The 21,906-nt window shown below is 39.9% G+C and overlaps 1 protein-coding gene across 12 annotated transcripts in view; it reads left to right on the top strand.

The window, feature by feature from the left end:
• Positions 1–21,906, top strand: part of Pum1 (pumilio RNA binding family member 1) — a 115,221-nt gene that overhangs the window by 44,596 nt on the left and 48,719 nt on the right. For 6 of the 12 annotated variants that reach the window (XM_057783637.1, XM_057783634.1, XM_057783639.1 and 3 more), the window contains exons 4-7: positions 7,554–7,662; positions 8,531–8,709; positions 16,710–16,876; positions 18,875–19,145. The exons of 2 other annotated variants lie outside the window; for them this stretch is intronic. In XM_057783637.1, the coding sequence (XP_057639620.1) occupies positions 7,554–7,662; positions 8,531–8,709; positions 16,710–16,876; positions 18,875–19,145 (726 nt within the window). The remainder of the gene's footprint in view (positions 1–7,553; positions 7,663–8,530; positions 8,710–16,709; positions 16,877–18,874; positions 19,146–21,906) is intronic. 4 more of the 12 variants (XM_057783642.1, XM_057783641.1, XM_057783640.1 and 1 more) reach the window with 2 other exon arrangements.

Raw genomic sequence — 21,906 nt, 5'->3', positions numbered from 1 at the left:
TTTCTTTGAAAATCTTTATTACATTTTAGAGGAGGAGGGGAAGGGAGAGAAAGTATTTGTTATTGGGAAAGAATCTTGTTTGTAATCCAGGCTTGTGATAATTCTCTTGGGGTGCTAGACGTATAGGCATATACACTACCATGACAGATTGAAGAGGTTTTTTGTTGTTGTTATCGTCATTGAGATAAATTCTTGGGAATTCAGATGACCCTTTATTCATTCTTCTTCTGACAATTCCCCCTCCCCCCAGAATTCATGAAAGAATTGTGATAACAGTTAATGAATGACTAAGTCTTTTTAAAGTTTTGTGAGTAACTGATTTATACTTTTATTTATTTTCTGAGACACTGGCTCACTCTATAGGCCATGTTGGCTTTATTTTATTTTCAAATTTGAATAAAACTTTAATAAATAAAGAACCAGATGTGGTGGTGCAACCTTAAATTCCTAGCACTGGGGAGGTAGAGCCAGGTGTATCTCTGAGTTCTAGGCCAGGACAGCCAGGGCTGCTACACCGAGAAACCCTGTCTTAAACCACCCCTTCAACAGGCGCATGCATACACACAATACCACCACCACCAGCTGCCGCCGCTGCAGCAGCAGCAACAACAACACCCAAAAAACAAAATAAACAATTCCCCCGAAACTTTAATAAACAGACTAACGACTTAGCATCGGTATAGGTCATGACATTTGTGGACACTTTCTGTGTTGTTGCGTTTGGCTTCAAAACCTGATATGAAGAGACTAGCTAAATCTGGTGGTGAAGTTTTGAGAAGGGATTTCTGGAAATGCTGTTTTTTTTTTTTTTTTCCTTTTCATTAACTTGTGAATTACTGTAGTCACCAACATAGCTCACATTCTATTCTCAGAAGGCCAAAACAGATAGGAAGAAACTTAAAGGATTTTTAAAATCTTACGAAATGGTTAAATGTTTTAGTCATTTGAAGTGAAACTAGGTTTGGAAATTTGAGTAGCCAGATAACTTGAAACCTAATCATACTTGTGAGTTTGTAAGCTTCCCTGTGTGTCTTACTTACAAGCCAAATTTTGTTGTGAGTAGTGTCTTGGGGGGGGAAGAGAGAGGAGAGAAGAAAGAGGGGTTAGAGGAGAGAGAGTGATGGTGAGGGAGAGAGGGAGACGGATGAGGGGGAGGGAGAGAGTTGGGTAGATATTTACAAGTATTAGCAGTTTACATACACTTTAGAGCACAGGGTAGGGCAGCAGAAGGAATGCTCACTTGCTGTTAAGGCCCTCAGAGAACTTCATGGATACTTCCTTAGGCAGACATTAATATTGATTTGGTCATATGTGCTAGTCCTCGGTAATAGCTTCCTTAGGTCTGCAGAACTGTAGGGTTTGCTTGGTTAGTGATTTTTACTACAGTGGCCTAGGTGGCACTGTGCTTGTTTTATCTGCTGGCTGAGTATGTTGGGCAGCTTTAGATCGGGAAATCGTTTTTCTTTTTTTCCCCCCTTCCCTCTCCTGTGTTTTTTTTTTTTTTTTTTTTTTTTTTTTTGAGACAGTGTTTGCCTGTGTAGTCACAGAGATCACCTTACTTCTCCCTCCTGAAGGCTGGGATTAAAGGTGTGCACTCACATCTGGGCTGGGTTAGGGAACTCTTACTCCTCTGGAGTAGGAGTAGTTCTTCATTTGATGTTCATGACACTGTTTGTAAGGTGTAATAAGGAAGCAGATAATAATTTCGTGTGGAATTAAGAGAATTCCTGTAAGTTATCATGAACACTTTAGAGTCTTCATATGCTAAAGGATCCTTAATAAGGGATATAAAATGACCATGAGGCTTTTGGTTTTATATGTTTGTTTTGGGTTTTCTTTCCTTTTTTTAAAGATTTTATTTACTTATTATGTATACAGTGTTCTACCTGCATGTATGCCTGCACACCAGAAGAGGGCACTACATCTCATTATAGATGGCTATGAGCCACCATGTGGTTGCTGGGAATTGAACTCAGGACCTCTGGAAGAACAGCCAATGCTCTTAACCACTGAGCCATCTCTCCAGCCTTGTTTTGGTTTTGAGACAAGGTATTTATCATCTTAGACTTGGCTTGGAACTTACTATGTGGAACAGGCTTGCAGTGAATTTGTGATATATCTCCTGCCTCTGCTTCTGATTGCTGAGATTATAGGCATGTGTAACCATACTCCAGTGGTATAACTTTATTTTCTTTTTCTGTTAGACTTAAAAAGCAAGAATGGTATTCTTAGGCAAAATGTCAGTTTTCTGGTGTCTATCTAACTACTTGTAAACCAGTACTTCTCTCCTGTTTTCTCGAAGCCTCACAAAGTGTTCACTGGTCTAAATATTTCCTATGAACCTGTGGTTCAGAAGAAAAGTGGCATACTTTTTCCTTCTATCCAATTAGGAATTCGGCCGGGCGGTGGTGGCGCACGCCTTTAATCCCAGCACTTGGGAGGCAGAGGCAGGTGGATCTCTGTGAGTTTGAGACCAGCGTGGTCTACAAGAGCTAGTTCCAGGACAGGCTCCAAAACCACAGAGAAACCCTGTCTCGAAAAACCAAAAAAAAAAAAAACAAAAAAAAAAACCCAATTATGAATTCGATTTGATGGGACATTATAGGGAAAGAGAACGTCTGTTCTAAAGCTGAGGATGGCAATATGAGACACTCCTCCCACATGTGTAGGGTGTGTGTGTGTGTGTGTGTGTGTTTTCTGAGACAGGGTTTCTCTGTGTAGTGCTGGCTGTCCTGGAACCCTCTCTGTAGATCAGGCTGGCCTCAAACTTATAGAGATCCACTTGTCTTTGCCTCTTGAGTTCTGGGATTAAAGGCATGCGCCATCACCCACCCGCCCAGCTGGTTTTTAGATTTTTAGTAGGCCTTTATTGCTCATTCAGAGGAATTGGATTATTGCATAGACTCCACTCTAACCAGAACCACAGGAGACCAATGTGTAAAAACCTAATTGCAGTCTATTAATTTCTGAGGAGAAATTGTAGTTTTCAGTGGACAGGATCACTGTGGTCGGTGATCACTGTGCTTGACTCATGAAGTCAGTTTTGAGAAGCTACTTGCTGTTAGCATTGGAGCCAGAGAAGTTGTTGGACTCATGGTTGCAGGTTCACTGTACTCAAGCTGACTTTCTTAGGTGTGAACTTGGGTATCATCTGCTCTTTTCAATGTGCCAACTGTGTTAATGGTCTGACAGCATCTGTCTCCTTGGCTTTTGTTGGACCAATTCTTACTTCCCATCACCTTCTTTTAGAATTGTCTGGTATTGCTGGGTGGTGGTGTTGCATGCTTTCAATCTCAGCACTTGAAGAAGAGGCAGGCAGATCACTGTGATCTAAGGCCAGCCTGGTCTACAGAGAAAGTTCTTGGACAGCCAAGGCTACATGTCTCAAAACTAAAAAAAGAAAGAAAGGAAGAAGAAAAAAAGAATTGTCAGATCTTAACCTTTTATAGCATAGTTTTCACTTAAAGTGAGTTTTGTAAAGCTGTACTGTGATTTGTTGATTTTTTTTTTTTTTTTTGACTGTAATCTCTGGGCCAGGAAGCTGAAGCAGGATTGCTTAGAGCTGGAAATCTACTTGGATTACTTACAGAGTTCCAAGCCTAGGCTTACCTGCTCCACAAAAGAAAATGTCTGCTGGCTAGGAATGTTGCTCATCATCAGAGTACACTGAGCGTTTTAACTTTGTGTAGATTGTCAGTAATTCTTCCCCCACCCCAAATCCTGCAAATAAGTTAATGCTGGTTGCATTTAAATTTGTATTGATTGAAATTAACTCTAGCTGACGTGATAGTTTGGCAACTTAACTTGTTTTTGGCAGTGAGTTGATTTGTGGGGAGGCTGTAGCTTATGTGGTGGATAGAATTACCTCCAGAGGTGTGATTGCTGAATTTAAGTGGCTCTTGGATCTTGATTTTTATATTAAAGTTGTTACCTAGCTCTGTTTTACCATCAGCATTGAAGTTGAGTACTTTCATTATTGACTTTGAATAAAAAGTTGAAAGTGTTGCTACTGCTTGTCAGTTAGCAAGCATAACTTTAAAAGCTACTTATTTTCAGTGTGAAAGGGTTATAAAACAGAGTAGAGGAGAGCATGAAATGGACAGAACTAATTAATAACTTTTTTTCTAAATTAAAAACTAGTGTACTTTCAGTACTGGGATTTAGCTGTTAGAAAAGGGATGAGAAACATTTCTTTTTTCCTTTTTCTCTTTCTCTCCTTTTTGTTTCTTGGTTCTTTTTCAGACAGGTTTCTCTTGTGTAACAGCCCTGGCTGTCCTGGAACTAGCTCTGTAGACCAGGCTGGCTTCAAACTCTTGAGATTTGTCTGCATCTGCCTCAAGTGCTGGAGTCCTGGGATTAAAAGCATGTACCACCACTGCTAGGCAAGAAGTCTTTCTTAAAAACAAACTCAAGTGTTTGAAATATGTACTTTTGCATAGTCATGATTGATTAGTTCCTTCACTGTGTAACAAATCCCAGACAGTTTAGAAGGCCATTGTTTAAACCTCATGACTTATAAGGTCTCTTATAAGTAGCAGGCCTTACCTGGTAGCGATGCCTACCAGGTCTGAATTTTTGCTCAGCTTTATGACAGAAGAATCTTCCAAATTCATGTGGTTGATATCAGGATCTTGGTCTTCATGGACTCTTAGAATGAGGCCTTCAGTTTCTAGTGAATTGTTGGGTAGAGATCTCTTGGTTCCTTGGCAAAGTGAGCCACTCTCTGGTGTGGTTCACAGCATAACAACTGTCTAAAAGCTGAGCAATGGTGGTGGTAGTAGAAGGAAATAGAAGCAGTGCAGGGCACTATAACTTCTGTGACCTCACAGCATCCCATTATAGGTCCTGTTTACAGTACAACGGGACTAGGTCATTTGGAGTCATCTCTTCTGCTTACCACAATTGAGTACAGACAGTACTCAATAGTAAATGCTAGGTTCTGTGTAGAACTTAGAGATTTTAAAGGGCTTAACTAATTTTAACTTGCCCAGATTCCCTTGGTACAGCGATGTTTGAGCACCGATTCAACTCACCCTTTCTACTTTGCCTGGCCTCTATCAGCATGCTGCACTCTGTCTGCCCCCTCTTCTTTCTCTTTATCTCTTGGGAACTTGCCCAAATAGTACCTACTGTTCTCACTGATACTAGCTAACTGATCTTCACCTCACTAATGTATATAGAGCTCTAGTACTGTGGGGGCTACCTCTAGTGTTTGCTTTCTATTTTTAGTAGTAGGAGAATTGGTTGACTCAGTGAGCTAGGAACAAACTTTGATTTCATTCCATTGCACCTTGTTGCTTGCATCTGCTACTAATAGGAAGTAGACTCTCTACTTACTATTTTCATATTTGTTTCATTGTTGATTTATTTATTGTTCATATGTATATTTGTGAATTTATGTGTGCCATAGTTCGTGTTGGAGGACAACATATGGAGTTGCTTCTCTTGTAACATATGTGGGTTCCAGGGATTGAACTCAAGTCCTCAGGTTTGAGGCAAGCATCTTTACCCTCTGAGCCATTTCACCAGTCCTAAAAATATTGCTTTCTATATGTACTTGCTGCTTTGCATGTTGTGACAGCCTAACAGATAATAATAAACAACATTTGAATCTCACAAATCCCCTTTGACACCTTGAGCTCAAAGATCGCTGCTTTTAGTTACCAACTGATAAAACATAGCAAGATTGTTTATATGTTAAGCCTGGTACTTGTCAAGGCTATTCTTGAGTTTATATAGAGGATTAAGATAGGAAAAAATGGCAGCATAGGACTAGTTTCAGTCACTTTTGCTTTTTCCACCATTTCACGGAGCATAAAATTAATCAACATAGATATGACTACTTGTGCTTCTTTTAGTATACAAAGAAGAGTGGTAAATTGGGACTCCTGTTTGGTCTCACCCTCTTCAAACTAAGAATGACAATTTTTGTCAGACTTGAAGGTGGTAGAAGGCATACAGCTAGTGAGTAAGGAAGTTTTATAGGCTCTTTGGCGAGGTCATTTGCAAGGTGAGGAGGAGAAATAGAATGTGAAAGCAGGAATTCTTTTAAGTTGTTCCTTGTATAGTAAATAATTTTCACTAACTCTTCTGGAATTTGACCATAATTTTGCTTGTGTCTGATGCCACTGAATACATTTCCCAAGAAGCTGTTTGGTACTTGCCAATGATGTTTCTGATTGGCACAGCCTCTGAAAAACAGGTTTGGCCTCAGAAAAAAAGAGGAGGAAGGAGGCCGAGGGCAGTTTAATAAGTAGTTCCCAGGGCATATTTACCTATTTAGTCCAGCGCTTCCTGTTCCTGCTTAGCTTCGTCTGGACGCCTGTTTCTCCCTCTTCTTTTCCCTCTTTCTCTCAAAACCAGCGCTAGTTAACAGATCCCCAAAAAGCACCAATGAAGGATTGATTGATGCTTGTAATTTAACTTTCCATCTTTGAGGCTGCTTAGCATTTGTACAAGTAAACGTCAGGCCAGAAGTCTTTTTGTTAGTTTTTTTCTGTTTGTAAAAGGTTGCAAACTGCTTGGGTTCATGTAGTAACCTATGCCTGTGGAATAGTTTGAAACTTTTTGAGGGTGGGTTAACATTGTGCTGAGAAAGCAGCAGTGAGGCTGGAAAGCTGGGGTTGATTTTTGTGGACAGCTTTGTTTTCTTTATTATGCTCAGGTGTTGCTAATAAGTGGGAAAGTTCAACATGTCCAGGAGGAGAGCAGAACTCTTGGGCTTTCTGGTGACTTTATTTCTGAAAGTCAGCATTCCATTTCTGACATTGCATAAGTCAGCTCTTCAGGTATGCCCTTTTATGCTCAGAAATAGTGTTACATGTTATCTCAAACTTCTTGGTATCCTGTCTGAGGAATAGCAGTTGAACAGAAAACATAATTAGAGGGAGTAAGAATTTATTAAGTTAAAGACCAAGAATGATGGCAGTCTTAAGGACTTTTCCTTTGTAACTGAGACCCCTGTTTCTTTGATTGAAATCACTTTAATGGCACTATCAAGTATTAAACCTAACAGAGGTTAAGAAATTTGATTTCCCTTCTGGAAGTAGATGAATGACTTTTTTCGCTTTCTAAAGTCTTAGAACAGATGTGGTAGGGAAGTGTTGGTTATTGGACGTTATAGCTTGCATTCTGTACTTCGGGTTCATAGCTGGGTTCATGCTCTTGCTTGAGTAACTTTGTATGGTCAGGCAGTGCATGTGCAGACAGTATGCTAACAGTCGTAGGCACATTCCTTTGCAGTTAGAGTCATCTTAGCAAGCCGTTAGCTAACAGGGCGATGTTTCTACCCTTACCTCCTCCTCAGAAATCTTCACATAGACTAAGTGAATGATTCTAGGTAATTATGATGGATGTCCCGTTGCTTTAGGCTTTTCTGTATCTTTTAGTAAATAAGAACAGTGCTCTGATCACAGCTGTGTAGCCAAAACCCTTCGATTGAGCCCTTCAGGGCCCATGAGCATCTTCAGAACCCTTGTCTAAAGAAAGTGTTGACTGCTGTACTTTCATTCTTTATGAATTCTTTAAAAGCATCTATTATTTTTAATTTGCAGCAGCTCTTGCCAGGTAAAAAGTTTTGGGAAACAGATGAATCCAGCAAAGATGGACCAAAAGGAATATTCCTGGGTGATCAATGGCGAGACAGTGCCTGGGGAACATCAGGTAATCTAGCTCTAGCGTCTCTACTGTGATTTATGCCTGTCTTAGAGCTCCCTTCCTCAGCACTTGGCAAGTCATGAATTTCACATCAGTGGCAAAAACACTCCAAGCAAATGTCCTGTCCAGTAGTAGCTTAGATATTGTAATATATTAAAAATAAGTAATGCAAAATCAAATCTTCAATATTTTCTGAAGTTCTAGTCACAGAAGAATGTACTCATTTGAAATGACTGTAAATTTAGTTCTGAGTTTTCACTTTGTGCTACTGTCAGCTTGCCTGGAATTGGAAAATCCAAGCCTGTACTTTGAACTTCATGATTCTTTCACCCCTTAATGTTCTGTGCCATATATGGGATAGTAATCTTTAAATGTGCGTGGGACCAAATGAAATCACCAGGCACAGACATTCTTGTGATAGACTTCCTCTGAAGAGGGCTGGGGAGAGTTACTAGAGGCAAAAACAGCAGCAGTAGATAGAAACCATAGCTTCCAGAGAAGAGAAGATAAAAAACCCAACACTGGACAAGCTGTGTTCAGGACAGTGCAAAATGGAGTTCTCAGAAAGATTTGTTGTTGCCAGTAAGCAACATTAAAGAAATTCTGCAACTCTAAAGAGGTGAACATTGGCTTATCAACCTAGCTATGTGAACTGCTGTCCTCCTTTGCTATCCTAGATAGAGGAGGGGTGTGTTCTGTGTCCTTAGCTTATGTAGAATATCAGTGCTTATTGAAAGAACCAAGAGGAAAGCTTGGCTCAGCTGACTCTAGCGGGTCTCCTGATTCCCAGACATTGCTTTATCCATGAGACATCACTCATAATTTGTTTGGTCCTCTGGCTGCACTGTGTCATACTTGTGTATCTTTTTTGTAGATCATTCAGTTTCCCAGCCAATCATGGTGCAGAGAAGACCTGGTCAGAGTTTCCATGTGAACAGTGAGGTCAATTCTGTACTGTCCCCACGATCGGAGAGTGGGGGACTAGGCGTTAGCATGGTGGAGTATGTGTTGAGCTCATCCCCGGGCGATTCCTGTCTAAGAAAAGGAGGATTTGTAAGTTGGCTTGAGGAACTTGTTCCTATCTCTTTCTTCCCCTTCCCTCAAAGCAAAATGTGCCTTTTGAGTTTCCTAGGTACTCACAGCATTCATTAGAGGGTGTTAACACTTCCATTGTAGCACAGAGCTCAGCAAGCATTAGCAGGAGAGGTAAACTACATTTCAAAGATGGGGCACATCATTAGGTGAGATAAGAGCTAATATCAAAGTCTCAGTTACTTGATCTATGAGAAAACACTCTTCATTACAACCAAAAGCAACTTCTTTACAAAGGAAGCAGAAGTTGGGTGTCAGTAGAAGGGAGGTACTTGTCTGAGAGAGGAATGATTGGCCACCAACCAAGACCTTAAAAAGCATTCTTGTTTTGCAGGCTAGATTTTGATTTTATGGTGGTCTTTATTAAGCAGCTTTTTGCCTATCCTGATGAGGGGAGTTTGAAGTTTCTTTTTATTTTTTTAAATTCATTGCCACTAGCCTCACTTATGCTGGCCAAATAGTAGCTATAGCAGCCTTTGTTTCCTGCCACTTCCTATTAAAGCATTCTTTCTGAAGCTTTGTGATTGCTTTCTCAAAGCATACTATATATATCAGCTCTATAGATAGAAGAATCTTAAGAAATAATCTACTTGAGTTTTACTCATTTTGTACTCTCTGACTGATATTATATGTTGCAGCTAAGAAGACCAGTAGGGACTCTGGCATCTGCCTGTCTTCTTTACCCCCTAACTTGCTTGGTTTTGTTCCTTTTCAATTCTTTTCTTGGAAAGTTTTTAATGGCCTAATACTATCTGGTGACAAATGTTTGAAATACCTTTCCCCCATATTATCATAATTTTGGTTTTATCCATACATGTATTTCTTTATATGTTGCATTTGTTACCTAGACTCCTTTTCTGTGCTGGTCCCTCTGTTGCTTAAAACTCTAGAATAGCAGTAGTTGGTGTTTGGTGTTTAGTAGCTTGCTCTGTATGTCAGGTACATTTTTGAGTACTACCCTTTTCAAAGCTGACCCGAATGTTTCTGGATCTTTTGACTTTGTCCAGACACAGTGACTTATAAATCAGATAGGAAACAGCTTCTGTGTTCCTTCTCAAGCAGCTCCTTGGGGGAGAATAGATCTATATTTTGGATATGAGGAATGGGATCAAGCCGAATGCTTATTTTCCTATCTTCTCAAGAGAAGACTGGAACTCTGTTTTCATTAATACTCACCTCAGTTTCTTCACTCCTTAACCTCTTAAGATTTCTTTGAGAAAGTGCTGCCTTCTAAACACTGCCTGCTGCTTTGAGTTACTTGCTGGAGAGAAATGAGAGCCTTGATAACAATGGCTGTGAATTATCTGACCAGTTTTTGGTTTGTGAACATTAGCCACAGGCACACACCCAGATTCTGTGAACTTTGTAAGAGGGAGAAAAATCACTTGAATTGAAACGTAGATACAACAGCGGAATGAAGTTATTACTAGTGGAATCATTTTAAAGACAGTTTTTATGATAAAACCCCACCTTTGGGGGTTCATTTTTAGTTGTTTTGGAAAACTGGTCATTTTTATTTCGGGGGTAGTATTGTGATTAGATGAAATTAGGCCTCAGGCCAGATGACATGATGACTATCCTACCTCCAGTTGAAAACAGTAGTCTCCAGGAGACAGCACTCTTGGCAGTTAGATAATTTTCTAAGCTTCTGAGATGTACACCCAAGATAATAATAACCGAAAATTTGTGTTCTCCTCTCTTAGGAGAACGGCTGTGGGGGTAGAACCCTATCTAACACTTTGATTTCTATGCCATCTGTAGATTGATAGAAGACTGGTGGATATCAAGCCATGGTGTTGACAGGTGCCATATTCAGGCATGTTGACCAGAGAATGGCTGGTCAGCATTGGAGTTGCATTCTGCTGTTTTTTTTTTTTTTTTTTTTTTTTTTAAATAAATGTCACTATGTATACAGTGATTCTGTCTGCATGTATGCCTGCAGGCCAGAAGAGGGCACCAGCTCTTGCTACAGATGGTTGTGAGCCACCATGTGGTTTCTGGGAATTAAACTCAGGACCTCTGGAACAGCAGGCTACACTTTTAAACCTCTGAGCAATCTCTCCAGCTCCTCTGCTGGTGTTTTTTATGACCTGTGTTAACACCTCTGTTGGTTAGGATGACACCTAGAGAAAACTGTACTCATGGGAAACCTGAATCATTCTCTAGTTCTCATGATATGGATACAACATCTTTCTTAAAAACTTCAGTATTAATTTTGGAGAGCAAGTAGTTTTCCAATTTCATGAGATTTCCTCATCACAGCTTGAATAAAAGGATTTAGTTCTTTATCTTGCTTTCCCTGTGCTTCTTTGAGGTATTTGGTGCTGTAAATACTCTCAACTTAATAGTTTTTGTTTCTGAGATAAGGAACACTTTTAGGAGGTGGGGCATGGCGGTGCACACCAGAGAGAAGCCAAAGTATCCTGCGAGTTTGAGGCCAGCCTGGTCTACATAGTGAATTCCAGGCCAGCCAAGGCTACATAGAACCTGCTACAAACAAACTACCTAACTTATTTTGAGGTTCAGCAGAAGACTCTGACAGCTGCACTGTTCTCACACTTACTGTGAATGCTATCTAGCCTGCTGCATGTGTATCCCCCACCTTTTACGGTGGTAGATTTTGGGATAAGAAAAACTTGAATTCCTGAGTCAAGTCTTTTTTTCCTTTTAGCTTTTATTTCATTTGTTCCTGGAATACGATATTTGTCTTCCTATTTACTGAGTTCACAAGTAGTTATAAAATCATAGGAAATTTGAAATTCTATGGGTGATAATGCTTATCTAAGGACTCTGTTGGTCTTCTGATTTTCTTCAAATAGGTTGAACATGATTGCTACCTTGTTTATCCACTGCAAACATTGGATTAGTGACAACTGGTCTAACTTGGGGAGATGTTGGAAGCTCTCCCTATTTGTGTCAAGCTCCTGCTTTCTGACCTGGAGAATGCATACTTCTAGCTGTTCATCTGGGCCACAACAATTTGGCTTGGGAGGCTAGTATATTATAATTGATTTTTGTAAAACTTTGGGTATTGTATTACATATAAAAGTCAGGGTTTGAGTCTCAATTGAATTCTTTATCTGTATAACAGGGATAATTAGCATTCAAGGAAGTCTCATAATATGTAATAAAGTATATTGATATTCAAAGTTAGTGTGCATCAATATCACTAGCATCACCCTGGGGCTTAGGATTGCTAGACCTTACCCTAGGCTTCCTGAACTGAAAGCCACATACCATTTTGAGGACAAAGTGTCATTATGTAACCCAGGCTGGCCTCAAACTCATAGTCTTCCTGCCTCCGTATCCTGGGCGGCAGGCTTGCAGAATGTGCCACCATACCTTAATTTTCAATAAGATAATCCCCATCCCAACTCCCACCCCTGTGGTTGACATGTGTAATCTCCTTGGAAGATTATGTTATAGGATAGAATGCCTTTAGATTCTGGCTAGTTCTGCAACTGAAACCACATGCTGTATTCTGCAATGTCAAACTTAAAAAGCAAACAAAACCAAACTGCTTTTGAGGGTTTTCTAGTAAAATCAAACATCATTTTTTGCCTGAAGGTTTTCTTTTTTTTCTCTCTTAGATATCATAGCAGATGCCTATTTGTCTTAACTTTCTGCACACCAGGAATTGGGTGACCAGGACTATGGTGCCTGTGTAGGCCATGCACTTTTTTCAGCTTTTGTTCCTTCTGAAATCAGTGCATATTTCAGATGGGTCCATGTCAAACTTGAACCAATGTTGTGTCATTTTTTTTAGTGGTATCTAGCACGATAGTATCTCAGAGTCAATGAAATATAGTGGCTGCATTTTTTCATACTAATTTTAGAAAAACAAATTGATTTGTTTTTATTTTTATTTTTTGAAGAACTTTAATTGTAAGAATTGCCTTATTTAATACTTGGAACAACCCTTATGGTAGATTAATTTATAGATGAGGAAAATAAGACTCAGAAGCAAAGTCCTGGATTCAAGCTTTCTTTTCATTTCTGTTTTGTCTGGCATAGCATTTGTTCTATGGTGACTTTTGAGCTAGGTTCTCATTAAGTTGTTACAGAAAGGCTAGCAACTGCAAACTTTTACTTCTTTTCTTGATACTGAAAGTCTATACCTATTAAAGAAATTAACTATTGTACTCTGAAAAAATTTGGGTTGGGGGCTAGAGAGTGGCTCAGCAGTTGAGAGCACTAGCTGCTCTTCAAGCTAGAGGACCCAGGTTCAATTCCCAGTATCTTCATGGCAGCTCACGGCTGTCTGTAACTCCAGTTCCAGGGGATCTAACACCCTCACACAGATATATGTACAGGCAAAACCCAAACACTAGTGCATACTAAGTAAACAAATAATCAAAAAATGGGGGGCTGTTTTTTGAAAAACAGGTATACATAAGACTTTGTTTAGTTGACATCTTGTTTGTAGGCACAAAATATTGCTTCTTTGGTACCGATGAAGGAGAGCCTCTGATCTCACTAAATGACCCTTCCACTATGTGAAGTGTTGTTATAAGAACCTGGCCGTGAGAGGATTTCTGGCTTTAAGTTCCTTGGGAATAAGAGAGATGTTTAGAAGTTTCTTTCTTTATCGTTGCCCGGAGAAGGCTAAGCTGGAGTGTGCAGGCAACCCATGTGCTTCATGGTTTTTTTTTAAAACCAATATCTGCTTGACTCCTGGTTCTTTGGTAGCTAGCAGTGGGTAATCTTCCAATACCATGTTGCTCTGTTATCTCTCAGCACCCTTTTCTTCCCACTGTAGAGAATTTGATAGGGCCTCAATGCTCGTGCAGTCTACACCACTGGTGGTGTTTTTGAAGATCACTGTTTAGGGTTTTCATCGCTTTAAAGAACCCAGGCTGAGAAAGATCCCGTGATCCTTGCTTGTTTTCTCACTTATTTATGTGCTCTTTCAGGTCATAGGGTTTTTGTTTTTAGTATTGCAGTGTACTAAACAACAGGACAACAAATCAAGGACACAAACCTTCCTTGTCTTTTTAATTTTTCTGTTTGATCTTAATTATGTTGTTTCTGAAGTGTTGGTACTAAGAGAGCTTTTAGGGAAAAGTTTTCTTAAAAGTGCTATATGTGGAAGCATTTTCAGATGAAGTAAATCGGAATGTGTGTGGGTGGACCCCAGGCACCTATAAATTTTGAGATGATCATCAACCAGTACTAAAGAGCCACTTTCAAATGACTGCTCTTGGAGGACCATATCAGTTATGTGTGTTCATCTTGTTAAGCCTCTTCCCTCCTTCCTCTGCTGCATTGTGAAGCAGCCCAGAAGTGGGGTCATACCCACCCCTTCCCCGTACGACACTGTGACTGGTACAGATCCTCTGGGAGCATAAAGTTTTCAGAGAAGAGATGGCCTTTGGGGGATGGGGTTGAGACAGGGTTTCATTGTCTAGTTTGGGCTTTCCTAGAACTCACTCTGTAGACCAGGCTGGTCTCGAACTCACAGAGATCCACCTGCCTCTGCCTCCCGAGTGCTGGGATTAAAGGCGTGCGCCACCACCGCCCGGCAAGATTTGATGTTTTAATAGGGGAAGAAAGCCAGACAGCAAATTGTAGGAATAGATTTTTCAGGATTGGCGAAAACTAGCCCTCCTCAGGGAATATTTTGAAAATAGAACCTTTGACTATGAAATTAATAATGAAATTTTGTTATTAACTGTGTTTTCAGTATAGACCAGTGAGCAAATAGATTGAGCAGGTTTGCAGGAAGCCCCTGTGAAGGTCGCCAAAGAGTGAGAATGCTGAAAAGTGAGCTGCCCACTGAAGGTGCCTCTGCCCGTATCATGCTTGCTGTGTAGGACCTTCCTACTGCTTCCTTCTTCTAGTTCCTGTGCAGTTTTATGGATTTTTGAACTCCTTGGGAGATACTGGAACGAAACAATTTTTCTTGAGCCATAGATTTGATTTATAGGCTTCTTCATGTGATATTTACTGTCCATTGACAGTAATAGTTTCTTTTTGCCATTGCAACAATATTCTCACCAACTAGACTGGTTTAATGATGATAAAGAGAAGATCAACTTTCTTATTTTTGGCATTTTGGTTTCACAGGAGATTTTCATCTTCACCATTAGAACACTTCTGGGTCATTTATTGAGCTTCTGCTAGATAGTGTATTCATCTTTATAGCTGTAGCTACAAAAATGAAAACTTCCTTACTTTTCTTTGCATTGTGTAGGTTGGTGCTGATTCTGGTTATCATGCAAGCTCTGTTGGCCTTCAGACCCTTGTCTTCCCATATCTGTGTTTGAAGTTTCAGGATACTCCTTCAATTCTGTGTATTGTAGAGGTGCATTCTTCAAGGCACATCCCACTGTGGCTCTTGTGCTTCAGTGTCTGGATGCCACTAGAGACTATGCTGTGTATACTGATCCTATGTACTCCTATCTTCATATTATCCACAAAGGCTTTCTTTTTGTGTGTGTATTTGAACTGAGAATGACTTTAAAAGGAAAATGAGATCTGAAATAGTATCCTACAGGTCTGAGACTATCAGGCTCTTGCATTGTAGTTCTGGCCAGGTGATTTCTTAACTCTTCAGAGAACTTCTATAGTTTTCTCTGTGCAGCTTGTCACTCTTTTCAGTCAGCCTGCTCACAGCTAACTGTCTGCTGCTCTGTGCTCCGCTGAGTTCCACTGAAGATAACCTGGTGATTGGATGCTTGCTGTACAAGTGTTTGCTTTTTGTCCACTGGGCTTGCTTTGTGCCAGGAACTTTAATTTGAGCCATGTGCACTTGTTTCCTCCATAAAGCAGGAGTCTGTGATGGGAATAGCAAGATTGCTTCTCTCATTTCATAAAAGCAATTTAATTAGTACCCTGCAATGCCAGGGTCTGCAAAACTCTGTACTATGTCAAGTCCCGAGATAGTTGCTTTCCTTTTGGAAATCAAAACTTGATTTTTTCTCCTCCTATATCAAAGACTTATTCTGGATTCTATTAAGAAGACAAACATTTGCATTTCTTTAAAAGGAAGAACTTGAATGTATCTGGTTTCCAATTCATTGCAGTAGGTCCAGTGTTTGAAAGTGTGAAACATTTCAGAAGTAAATTCTATTGTATAAAATTCATCAATTATATCATTAAAACTAATTTGCACTGAAATATGTAGACAATGGAAGATGAGTTTTTAGAGTATGCTTCCAAAAAGAAAGATTTAATTTATCTTGAAGCATCTTTTTATAAAAAGGTCAATGTTGGCTGGACTGGTACACACTTGTAATCTAAGCATTTTAGAAGGCTGAGGCAAGAGGGTTGCCAAAAATGCAGGCCAACCTGAGCTTTGTATGTAGTCTGTTCCAAGCTAGCAAGGGACAGCAAGATCCTGACTCAGAAATCAAACAGACAAAAACATAAACAAAACAAACAGGCAAATCAAACAAAATACAATAATTTTAAGGATTTGGTACAGCAGGGTGGAACTGGGGTGGTAGTGCAAGAGGCAAGGTGTATATATATATATAATCAAGTAGAGACAAGTTGAGTTAGAATAATTTTGGCTCACATTGTTTCATGTTTAGAAATGAAGGAGGGGATTATAGGATAGTGAGAAATCATGTTTTTATTTTTTTTTTGTTTGTTTTTGTTTTTTTAAACAAGCATAATTCTTTACCTGTTGGAGTCATGCTAGACAGATTTGAGAGTAGAGAAGTTGAGAGTTCCACAGTTTTAACTGGGCTTTGACTAGAAGAGGGGATTGGGCAGAAGGGAAAGTATATGGTATGATAAGATGTCCTCAGTTCTGTAACATACCTGTCTGTGTGTCTTCCCCCATTTGGCAAAACATTTTGCAGTGTTCTTGCCTCTGTGTTGTTTGTAAACTAGACTGTAATATCAGAAGTGGGTGCAGTCTTGTTTCAGTTAGCATTTAGTGTAGTCTGTGTGCACAGTGGGTGTCCACAATTAGCTGATGATGATTAGTGAAGCTGAAGCTATTTTTTAAACAGGGCCCAAGAGATGCAGACAGTGATGAAAACGACAAAGGTGAAAAGAAGAACAAGGGTACGTTTGATGGAGATAAGCTAGGAGATTTGAAGGAGGAGGGTGATGTGATGGACAAGACCAATGGTTTACCAGTGCAGAATGGGATTGATGCAGACGTCAAAGATTTTAGGTTTGTATATTTTACACTTCTGATTTTGAATTGTGGGCTGTGGGTTCTTTGCTTTTATTTTAGTCTCTTCCTTCCTGTTTCTTTAAAAAAAAAAAATTGGATTTAGTATAGATGATGCCCTAGAGCTGTAAACTAACTGGTAAGGTGGAATTTTCTAAGAGCTGACCATGTTTGATGCTTTGCCCAAATGATAGAATTTGTATTTGTATGGAGCTGGGTTCTCAGAGTTATTCCACAGAGGAGATTTTAGTAAAATACTTCTGGTGTAGGTGTTTTGGGACTTCCCCCCTGAGTTTCTCCTGTACCACTATACACTAGCGTCCCCCTCTCACAATGGAAGGAGAAATAACTGAGAACTTGTGTGCCTTCTCCCATTTCATTTGTGTTCAGCAGCTCCATTCCTCGTAGGTAGGCTAGGCACCAGTTACTTCAGATTGAAGAACTAGAAGTTGAGATGCAAAGGGTCTCACTATGTAACCCAGGCTGGCTTTGAACTTGCAATCCTCCTGCCTTGGCCTCTGAGTGCTGGGATTTCAAATGTATACTCCCACACCCAGAAATGGTTTGTTGCTAGTCATACTTTCCATGGAAAACTCGTGTGCCATCTCTGGTTATACCTGAGTTGCAGATTTTACCCCTGTAGCAGAACATACATAGTATTATATATTATTTGTCTTCCACATTTGGCAGCCATTCTTGTTTACATAGACAAGCTATTCGTTATGGTGTGTAATTTTAAAAAGTATAATTTTTTGGTTCAGTGATACATGTATAAATAATGCCAGTCTACAGGTAATGAGTGTTTATTTGAATACACATACAAACATGCATTTCACATCCTCCAAATACCCACTAGTATAAAAATGTATTTTGCATCTTTTGCAACAAAAGTATTAGTTGCTTAATAAGCCTAATTTTGTATATATTGAGCATACATAGAATTAGAGTCTTTGAAATTTGAGGCAAATGGCAATAAATGCTTGTCTGTGTTCTTGGGATGTGTTCAGATAGCCCCTCCTCCTTGTAGCACAAGCACCCTGGAGCAATGCTTTGTGATATCTGAATGGGGCAGGAGGTGGTTGAAGTGGTGGTGTATGTGAAGGACCATGACAATACTTTTAACTTGTACCAGCTGTGTTCTTTTTTAGAGATGAAGGATTGAATGTAGGCACAGGCTGCTCTCCTTTGCCTGTAATGGGTTTGAATGATACAGTCATTTAACATAGGGTTGTGGTATATCTCAAGTCCCAGTACAGTACTCACTTAAGCTTGTGGCCAAGTAATCACTACTGGTGCCCTCTTTGCTCTTTGCAGTGTCATGACATGGAGTATGCAACTAGCTTAAGTTTAGTATTATCTTTGGAGTAGGAATTTGTGGTCAGCAATGAAGCTTTACACATTTTTGAACTGATGCTTCTTCCATTCCTTTGGCAGATGGGTGTAGTGTTTAACACTCATAATAAATAGTACATGAAAACCTTTTTATTAAAATCATTTTAAGAATTGGAATTTCCTCTAGGAATCAGCATTGCGTGTTTTGCTTTATTTGGAAACAAATTCTTGTGCATACTCCAGCATAACTTTGAAACTTCCACTGAATGCTGGGTTCATAGGTGTGTGCCACTTTGCCTGGCCTGGGAACTAACCTTTCCGGTTTTCTGTGTTTAAAAGGAGCGACTACTGGTGGAATGTATTTATTTACCTCTGTGTTTGGGGGGACATTTGTTTTCATGATTGCCATGGGAAGTATTGTTTTTAGCTTTCTCTGTTTCTTCAATTTAGATTCCATGGTAAAGGTATTGTCCATTAATAGCAGATGATATAGGTTCAAGAGGTGTCTAGGAGGGAAAGCAAACAATAGACTCATTCTAGGGGTGTCAACCCTGTAAGCCTTGTCAAATATTTTGTAGAGCTAGCTTCGAAGACTAAACTGGGGGTTGCTGTAGTGTCCCTCCCCGATCAAAATAAGGTTTAATGCCCTTTACTTTCTCTGTTTAGCCGTACCCCTGGTAATTGCCAGAACTCAGCTAATGAAGTGGATCTTCTGGGTCCAAACCAGAATGGTTCTGAGGGCTTAGCCCAGCTGACCAGCACCAATGGTGCCAAGCCTGTGGAGGATTTCTCCAACATGGAGTCCCAGAGTGTCCCCTTGGACCCCATGGAACATGTGGGCATGGAGCCTCTGCAGTTTGATTATTCAGGCACGCAGGTACCTGTGGACTCAGCAGCAGCAACTGTGGGACTTTTTGACTACAATTCTCAACAACAGGTACAGTGTGTGTCTTTGTCACCCTTCTACTTTTCTCTCTAACCAGCACATAATGGGGGGTTGGATGGGCAAAGGTGTTATTTTAAAATGCCACCAGCCAGCTACTTTTTATCCCGCAAAGAAATTAAGTTTACAAAGTTTACCTTCTCAGGAAGCTGGGTCTTAGGCTAACAATGCTGGGATGAGAGCATCCTGCTCTCTATATATTGTGCTTGGCTCTTGTCTCCCCATCCCTGGGGAATGGAAGAGCATCCTTTCAGATGCTAAGTCATACTTGAAGGATTAATGTTGTTGTATGGTGTTGATGGGTTGTTTTGTGTTTAAAAAGAAGAGAGGCTAAAGAGATGGCTCAATGGGCAGGAGTGCTTGCTTTGAAAACAAGGTGACCCCCAAGTCCAAATCTCTAGCACTCCTGTAAAATGTGGACATAGCTGTGCATGCCTCTAACCCCTAGCATTAGAGGTCAGAGATTAACCAACCTGACAGTCTAGCAAAAACAGTAAGCTTCAGATTCAATGTGAGACCCTGTCTTAGAAAATAAGGTGGTTAAAAAAAAGGTGGATAGCAATGAAGGAAGACTTTTAGTGTCCTTCCCTAGTATTATTCCCATGTTCACAGAGGCACATGTTCCCATTTCTCAAGTGTGCATGCCCTCTTCCTCCTGGAAAAGGGAGATATATAAGATAGTGATCTCTTTTGTCCATTACCCCAGTATAATCTACCCATTATAGATATAGTCTATAACACATATAATAGATACCTTTCAAAATATGATTAGTTGAGCATGTAAAATGCTCTGTAAGTTCTATAATTATTATTTATTATAATTATAGTGCTGGTGTCTGTGTGTGTATGTGTGTCTGTCTGTCATGAGAGCCAGGAGTGTATATCACCTGTGCATGCACCTGTAGAGGTCAGAGGAAGATGCTGGATGCTTTTGTTTATTGCTCTTTGCCTAATTCCCTGAGATAGGGTCTCTCATTGAGTCTGAAACTTAGCTCTTTGCCTAGTAAAGCTCCAGTTATCTCATTCTACCCTCCACTCTTTAATGAGCCTCTACTCTCAGTGCCAGAGTTACTATGCTAGCCATGCCCATTGTTTTCCAAAGCACATTCTTTGAATCCAAATTCACACTTGTACAGTAAGTGCTCTTACCCACTGAGCAATCTCCCTGGCTTAACTCTCTTATGCTTGCAAGTTTCTAGAAAATTTGTGAGTTTATAGTTTTTTTTTTTTTTTTTTTTTTTTTTTTTTTTTTAATGGCCTTGACTTTATTTTCTGGTCTTAGTCTCTTTTAACTTTTTGTTTTATGTTTTGTGAGCATGCATGCCTGTGTACTATGTGGTGCAGTGCCCAAAAGAGGAAAGAAGAAACTGGAGTTACACATGTTTGTGGGTGCTGAAATTGAACCTGGATGGAATTATTGCTCTATAACACCGATTCACCTCTTCAGTCCTTTGTCAGCCTCTTTAGTAGTACCGATCACAGGTGTGATAGAGCCTCTATGTCCCCAAAACTATGCCAGCCATTTCTGAAAGCATAGTAGGTAGGGAATCAGCTCCCAGTGGGACCAGGCAGCCTCACAATCCACAAACAGTTTGTACCTTTTCTGTTATTTCTTAGTTTTGGACTGGGATGCAGATACATATTTTAAGTGGGAGAAACTGCAATCTTTTTGTAGTTTTCAAATTCTTTATTGTCTTTGGAGTTGAGTTGTGCTGTGCTGGGCCTGTAATTGCAGTCATTTAACTTAAAACCAGATGAATTTTGGTTGGTAGATATGAAGGAGTTTACCAAAAGAAATTCCTTTGATGTATGCTGTGAGTGTAAATGGTTGTTACATGTTTGTTGCTTTTTCTGGTACTGGGGGTAGAGCCTGTGCTATACAGGTGAATAGGGCTGAGCTATACCCCAGTCCACACGAAATTTGCTTAGCAAACTCTTTTTTCATAAAAGGAAAAATATAATTGGACATTGTTTTCTGTAGCTCCCAGTAACTATGTCCAGCTCCATAAAAATTGTCTGTTTTCTCTCTCTCTCTCTGACTCTACCACGTCAATCACTAAATGCTTTACTGCCTGATCTCATGGGAACATCTTCTCAATTGAGGTTTTCTGCTCTCAGAAGACCATAGCTTGTTTCAAAGTTGACTAAAACGAGCCTGCTTATACCATTTACCCAATTACTGCTTCTTCCCCATTCATGCCTATGAGATGCTCAACTCCTGAGCTGTATTGCCAAACTCAAATTGTTTTTGTTTTGTTTTGTTTGTTTTTAAAAGTAGATTGTTTTTAAGAACTTTTGCACTGGATACCCACATAACATCTGGTAGTTATTATTCTAAAATTTTCAAGCTCTTTCCAACCTCAGAGAAGCCAGAATTTTTAAGGCAATTGGTAGGTGTTAATTTTCTCATCACTCTAACCTTATATATTTTTGCATTTTATGCTTTTCTGCTACTGTGGTAAAACACCATGACAAAGACAGTTGAGAGAAGAAAGGGGGTATCTGAGCTCCTGGTTTTAGAGGGATGAGAGTCTGTCATTGCAAAGAGATGTGACAGCAAGTAGCAGGAATGCTGCAGGAAGCTGAGGGCTCACATCTTTTACTATAAACACAAAAGAGAATGAACCAGAAGTGGCCTGGGTTTCTAAACTTTAAAAACTCACCCCTTAATGATGTATTTCCTCCAGCAAATTTGAGTTCCCAAACTGTACCATCAACTAGGTTTCAAGTGTTCAAATGTCTGAGACTGTGGGGG

Source organism: Chionomys nivalis, chromosome 11 (assembly GCF_950005125.1).
Source record: "Chionomys nivalis chromosome 11, mChiNiv1.1, whole genome shotgun sequence".
Classification (NCBI taxonomy): Eukaryota; Metazoa; Chordata; class Mammalia; order Rodentia; family Cricetidae; genus Chionomys; species Chionomys nivalis.
The sequence above is the reverse complement of the archived record's forward strand: the minus strand, read 5'-3'. Positions and strand labels throughout refer to the sequence as shown.